The following is a 7,269-nucleotide window of genomic DNA, read 5'->3' as shown; positions in this document are numbered from 1 at the left end:
GTATACAATATTTTGCATATGTTGCAGATTTGTGGCCATCCTCACAATGTAGCAATTTTCTCAAGTATGTTTTGCCCAAGGGCTTGGCTATCAGGATCCCAAATATCATTCAAACATTTCTCTAATTATATTTTTCTACCTTTCCACTTTCTAGTGCATTTTGACTTATGCTACTTTCTGGTTCTACTTCCTGCAGTCTTTGCTTGCTAATTCCACATTCTTGCATAGTATTCTTCCATTCTTCTCAGAAAGTCGCAAATACTAAGATTCAGATATGAGCTTGCTGATTTCAAAACAACTAATGTTGAGATGTGGTGCACACATCTCTTCTGAAGCAAGATATACAGCAGCTTGACCACTCCCGAGACGGCTTTGCTCTTGCTTAAGTATTGACCCCCGGACCAAAGAGCTCCAAATTGAATCAAGATTTGCCCCAATGCCTTAGCCATGAACCATTACATGACCATTTATGCCCACCAGAATAGAAACGCAGCAAACAAAAAATCAGGGTGTGCATGCAAGAGAGAGAGAGAGAGAGAGAGAGAGAGAGAGAGAAGATATTCACACGCTGATTACGAAAAGAAGTCAAAACAAATACACATCCATAAGAATGAAAAAGATGCTAATTGGTGAGGAAGCAAGCAGCATGCATTGCATACACAGATCATGGAGGAGGGAATCCCTCTAAAGTGTGCTCACAAGCTCCTCTCGTGGCTCACTCACACCTTACTATGATCTAAACTCAAAGCAAATTACGTCTCTCCAAAAGCTGTTCCCTTGTGCAGAGAGATCCTGTTCATCTCAGGTAGACACGTACCATCTGAAGCTCTATTTCAAAAAGGAGTAAAGCATGGACCAGCAAGCAATCCAGTATTGAGAAAAGAACCAACATTCATGTAGCCTTAGCAGATTGTCAAAACCATCACTACACAATATTCAAACAAGTGAACCAAGACTTGTCTGCACTACACCCATACTCATGTATGTCATGGTCTTTTCTACTGGAATGTTTTGTGCTGTCTATGTAACCAAAAAGTTAATGCAAGCTCAGCCACCACAACTTACAGCTGTACTAGCATCTACAGTCGTCCAGAGATTACCAAAAGCATAGCAGCATTTCTAGTTCTTCCTTTGGCAAAGCCATCCACCTAGGATTGTAATCTGAATTCGGCTCGATTGTCCTTGCTGCAATATTAGACTCTGGGACTGAGGTGGACACCACATGCATCAGAAACACCTGTCAGCAACAGCCTTCTTGCGACCCCTCTCCCTAGACCTTCCATTACTGGCTTTGTGAGGTATATTGAGCATCGCTATCAACAAAGCCAGATAGCTGCATATTCCTTTGCTCCGGAACAGCCATAACTGTATCTTCCTGATCTGCCTGCCCAACTGCCATTGGTTCTGGCTCTCTAGCCATAGGAGCTTCTGGTGCAGGTCCCATTTGTCCACAAGTTATATCCCCATCCTGATCTGCACCTGTCATCACCACCCGTCCTGCACCCCTTTGATCTTGCGGCGTACCTGAAAAATCTGAAATGGTATCTCCATCCCCATGCTCAGTAACTGTCATCACCACATCTGGCTGTCCAGTACCAATTTGCTCTTGCTTTGTGGCCACAGTGTTGGTGATTACAGAGGTTTGTTCCTTCCCTTTACTCCCTTGCTCTACTGAAGTTCTCTTTACTAAACCTGCCTGACCCCCACTCACTTGCTCCTGCTTGGTAGCCCCATGACCTGCTGGTGAAAATTCTCTCTCTTCTGCCACAGAAGGTGCTTGACCCCTGCTAAAATCAGTACCTTGGCTAGTAGCAGCTGCAGGATCTTGACTATGTGTTAATGGCATCCTTGAGGCTGCCCTTAATGCAGGAGATGACTCTGCTGTCAATGGTGGAATGTGAGCGTTCAGCTGCGTTGACATAGAAAATGCTACCTGCTGATCTCTAATTGTTGCCTTAACTTTGGGAGCAACATCATTGAGCTTAGACAAGGGAACCGACAAACCTGGTTCAAAAACCAAACCCCGCAGCACAAGGGGTGAATCACCAACTTTGACTGTAAGAAGGTACCCTGCATCAAAAGATCCATCCACAATGCCATGAACCTCTTGCCCGATGAAAGCGTTTTCAGGTTCTGCAGGTTTAGAGACATCACTTTTCTTCAGCCTAGGCTTTTTGACCTTGCTATCTTCCTTTGGTGGCATGGCTCCCTTTGGTTTAGTCATTGAAGGGCACCTCAAATTTCTTCTGAACTCAAGGCAAACCACATCGGCTTTTGATTCAGTTATCAGGCAGAAATATAAAAAGCATGTCATTTATATCAAGCAAATACTTCTCATTTCTGCAAAAGCATTTGCACATCCTTCCTAACATATTTTAACACAGAGACCCTGAACAAACACACATTTTACAAGTCTATATGCATGAATGAGGGCCAGGTCATGCGAGCTTGCCTCCAAAATCATGTTCGTGCAGTGTTTTTGTAATCTGACTTGTCTGGTTTGCATTTAATGGCTGTGGATTATTCCACATAGGCGGACAGGCTGTGTGAATGACGTGTATGAGAGCATCGTGTGGATCACTTGACATCTCCACTCCTCCCAGGTCAAGCCCTTGTGTAGAGAAAGTAGGGTGGATAGCATGGAGGTGGAGTGTCCACAGCACCACCACCCATCGCCCATGTACGTGGGATGTGGGCACCTCATGTTGTGAGCTGGTTGCTGATTCCAAACAGGTGTGCCAGCACTTCATGGTTTCCAAGAAGGTTTGTGGAATTAACCTACATAGAGAAACAGACTGTGTGAGTAGGGTATCAGAGCTCAATTTCATACCTGGAACACTCTTCTCAGAGGGGGCTGTTTAAGGCAGATCTCACACATGATAGGGATCTTTAGGTGTTGTGTGATGGCTATATAATTATTGCACATAGGGGGGCAGGCTGTAAGGGTGAGGGATACGAAAGCATGTGGACCACTAGACATCTTCAACCCCCGGGCCCATCCTTTTGTAGGGAAGGTAGGGAGGTGGTGTGGAGGAGCGTCTCCACAGTGCCTCCTGTTGTCTGGGGATGGCAATTCTGAATAGGTGTGCCAGCAGTTCTTGGTCACCAAGACGCATTGACTACTCTAAAATATGCTTTCACGTGCCTGACTGTCACGATGGCTAATCGATACTTTGCTTTTTGTTTGATGGTGCCAAATCAGCTAGATACATCAACATTCCAAGACAGCTTAAATATCTCAACAAAACCTACCAGTTGAAAGCTATATAGGAGGCAGCATATTCTTGATGATGATTTTGATGCCCTAGTTCAGCCACAATCAGAGGAATGGGTCTAACAGTTGGTTGCAGCAATGCACCAGAAAGTGAACTAGTGTGAGCACAATGACGGTGATCAATAACCTTGTCATGAAGACTAAGGGCCTTTACAGATGAAAAAGTTGGAAGCCAAAACTGCCAGCAGCATTGCCCATCCAAACCACAGCAACACCCACTCATCATCAGATGTTTGACAGATTTTTGATTGGGTAGGTATATCTGTAAAGACCCTAAATTATTGCTCTTGTTTCTCAAAGCTTACCACACCTTGAAGTGAAAGCAATGGCTTAGTCTTCAAGAAAAAGGGCGCCCTTCATCATCATCAATAGAGTGTGAAAGCAATGGCTTAGTCATGAGAAAGGGTGCCCTTTGACATCATCATGTACACCCTTAGTTCACATTCCCCTCTTGTCACCCTTCATCAATGGGTCCTCAGTATATAAGCACAAGTCATCATAATCAGCAAATCATGGAGTTCATTCATCAAATTGGAAGTTGATCAAGTCAGAAGTTCAGCAGATTCAACATGAAGTCAAATCATAGATCTCTGAGGTGTTCACACATCTCATCTTAGTTGTAATCATTTGCATCATTAATATAGTTGCATTTGCATTCATTTAAATTCATCTCTACAGTAACTAAGTTAATTAAGGCTGTGATTAATGCGATCAACCCTCATCATGTAACATCATGGGTTGAAAAGCTCTAAATAACAAGAAAAAAAAGAGAACCAATCTTGTCGAGAGAGAAGCATCAAAAAACCCTTGGTTAATTGAGCCTGTGTCTGTATTGTCTTATTGTGGCAAGTTGACGAGGTCAAAAGCACTATATGCACAAGATCCAAGAGAGATCAGCCAGCTCAAGTCTGCCAATCAGAAGCAATTATTATACCATGTAAATAACTCCCCATTAAGTATTACTTGTAGGCTTTTCTGAATGACAAATACTGTTTCTAGCGAAAAAGAAAAGCAAAAAGACATGCATGCCCAAAGAAACATGGACGATCTTTGGCTGCCACGTGCAATGTGTAACGCATGGTTTGATGACACAGACTATTTGGTCAGGATAGGGCCAGGTAGCTGACCTGGCAAAGGCGAAGTGGCTTATTAACATCCCTGTATGAAATATGTCGCATACCATTTGCTGGCATGGCATAGTCAACAGAAAAATTATGCCGCATCAACATGTGCTGTGACATGCATTGATGCTTGCCCGAAAAAAGCTTGCTGTAGACCAGCCTCATGATCCTTGCTAGTATTATACACCATAATCCAAAAGCATCCCATGCATGTAGTTCTGATCTCCCTTGCATAAGGGACAAACATGACTTGGCCTCATGCATGTTATCACTGTGTAGTCACTGTCCCTCTACATATGCAACAAGAGCCAAGCACATGGTTCTTCAATCCTGTGTAAGCAATGCACGTAAAGATTGACTGTTCTCTAAACCAACTCCAGGTAAAGCCAAAGAGCACCAACCTGCTTTCTAAACAGCACAGGTGAACTGCAAAAGGTGCTTGATCCTTTGGGAGTTTTATTAACCTTAGCTATCCCCTAGTGCAATCGAACCATTAGACTGGTCTGTATAATACTTAACTAACACACCTTAATCATGTTGTTGGTGTAAATCATATCACATTGTTTAGGTCCACTCTTTTAAAGCCCTAAACCTTGATTGACAAGAACTGACTGCAATCTTGAATCATCTTTGCAAACATAACGTTAGCTGTTTGGTAAATCAAGGTTTGTTGGAGAAAACGTCATTTTAACAGTTTAGCTGGATTAGAGCCGGGTAAACAGTCTGCTTCCTTTTTGAAGCTTTAAGGCAATGTAATAGTCTGCATGTTCACAACAACCTCCCTTTTCAGCCTGTTGTAGATACAGTAGAGAGTTGTGGTTTCTGAAAAATAAGTTAGGGTTTCAGGAAATGGAAGATTTAGGGTTTTTGTAGAGGAAAAATAGTTTAGCGTGAAGGGGCTTAAGTAAGGGTTATCTTAGCAGTTGGACAGAGAGAGTGTATGTGAGACTGTAAAATGGGGGGAGCAAGGTTTTAAGTTAGGGTTTCTTCTGACGTATCTGAGACTATTGATTAGGAGGGGTTAGGGTTTCTTGTTGGGTACCTGAGACAGTTGGATAGGAGGAGCTAGGGTTTAAGTAAAGGTTTCTTCTTAGATACCTGAGACTGTTAAGCTTAGAGTTTTCTCAGGTTCCTGGGACTCGAGTTAGCGTTTCTTCTTAGATACCTGAGAAAGTTGAACAGGGAGAGTTTGAGAGATTCTTATTGGGTATCTGAGACTATTGAAAAGGAAAAGCTATGGTTTCTTTCTAAATGTTGGATAGAGGAAGCTTAGGTTGCTTCTAAGCATCTGAGAGTGCTGAACATGCAGGGTTAGGGTTGGGGTTTCTGATTTTCGTCAAAAAGTTTCTCTCTCTCTCTCTCTCACACACACCCCCCCAACCGACGCACAGCCACACACAGAAGACAAGCACACCCACACACAGAGACAAGCTGACAGTTAGACAAGGTGAGGCTTCAACGAGAAAAACACGCAGAGAAGACAGAAGCACAAACAAGAGAGATGAGAGGTTCTACGGTTTTACCTCGGAGTGTGGCTATGGCGCAAACTTCCAAGCCGTTCGTTACCCGCCCTGAAGTCTAAAAACAAATGAAGAAAAAAGAATGAAGGGAATGTTGCGGCTACAGTACTGGGTGAGTCGTAGTGATGATGAGGAGGAAGAAGAAGGTTAAAATCTGCCCAGGCAGCCCTTGACAAATGTCGGCTGGCTGGCGCGTTCAGCCAATCAAAACACTTGAATACACACCGCCATGCATAGTCATGTATCACACTTCATTTTCTCTAACGGAGTTAATTAATTTGCCTTCCTAATGGAGTAAAATTATGCCATCCCAAAGCCTATACCACTCACCTAGGGAGTTTACACACTTATTATGCCTTGAATCCCCCCACTCTTTCATAAAAATAGGGTGGGCAGACATATAGGTGAGGAAGACTCCCCATCTAGGACCATGGGAGAGGGCATCTAAGGGAGATCTCAAGGATTCCATGCATGTTTTCCCTATACAGGCCCTCATCTACACCATCGCATACACATGTGGACACCAACTGTCCTCCATCGAGTTGACGTTCGTTTTTTAGGGTTGCCCAAGGCCATTTACCTGTTAAGAGATGTAAAAACAAATATATGACTCCCACAATATTTTATTAAGCTTACTAAAGAAGGGTAGATCTTGAGAAAAAAAACTAATATATTAATGATTTTAATCATTTTAATGCATTAAAAACAACTATCTGTAAAGGGTCATCGAGTCTTAAAGAAGAATTTAATTTTTTTTCTTTTATTGAAACCTTGAAGGTGACAGGAAGGCCCATGATCCATCTCTATCTATTCATAATTTATCACTTTTAACACATCACACATAATTGGCACACAATGGACAATCACCAATATAAAAAATCCAGCAAAATCCTAGAATGGCCATAAGGACCAAAGCTAAGAGAACACTGTTGAGATTGTGAAACAACAAGAGAGGAGAGCATTGCCAAACCCAACTTGCCTTTGGAAAAGAGTTCATTCAATTTCAGGAGGCTATTGCCTCAAGCTTCCAGCTAGGTTAGAGACAATAAGCCTTGTTGTTTGTAGTCCCTTAGACAAAGCCTTGTTGTTCCTTAAAATGGTGCCTCATTTGAGTGAGGCTTGATTATTTATCCTAAGCCACCTTTAGGCCTTAAATTAGTTTGTTCTTACCACCATTAAACCTTTCCAAGTCTCTTAAACATCACAAGTGATGCTCTTTTAATTAAAAATAAAGCTCACCAAGAAAATGCTAATTAATGAAAAATCGACCAATCAATAGGTTGTTCATGACCAATACTCACATTTCAATTAAAAAGGAAGCTCACTAAGCAAAAACTAATGAGAATGGACTTAT

At 42.4% G+C, this 7,269-nt stretch overlaps 1 protein-coding gene across 1 annotated transcript; it reads right to left on the bottom strand.

Moving 5' to 3' along the window:
* Positions 1-907: 907 nt before the first annotated feature.
* On the bottom strand, positions 908-6,088 carry LOC147626954 (uncharacterized). The gene is made up of 2 exons (XM_086816117.1): positions 5,919-6,088; positions 908-2,246 (listed from the first exon to the last, which is right to left on the bottom strand). Exon 2 carries the CDS (start codon positions 2,222-2,224, stop codon positions 1,283-1,285), a length of 942 nt encoding a protein of 313 aa, XP_086672243.1. The 5' UTR covers positions 2,225-2,246; positions 5,919-6,088; the 3' UTR covers positions 908-1,282.
* Between the last annotated feature and the right edge of the window lie 1,181 nt (positions 6,089-7,269).

The sequence above is a fragment of the Cibotium barometz genome, chromosome 21 (genome assembly GCF_041138505.1).
Source record: "Cibotium barometz isolate CiBa-2024 chromosome 21, ASM4113850v1, whole genome shotgun sequence".
NCBI lineage: Eukaryota > Viridiplantae > Streptophyta > Polypodiopsida > Cyatheales > Cibotiaceae > Cibotium > Cibotium barometz.
This window is presented reverse-complemented; position numbering and strand designations above follow the sequence as displayed.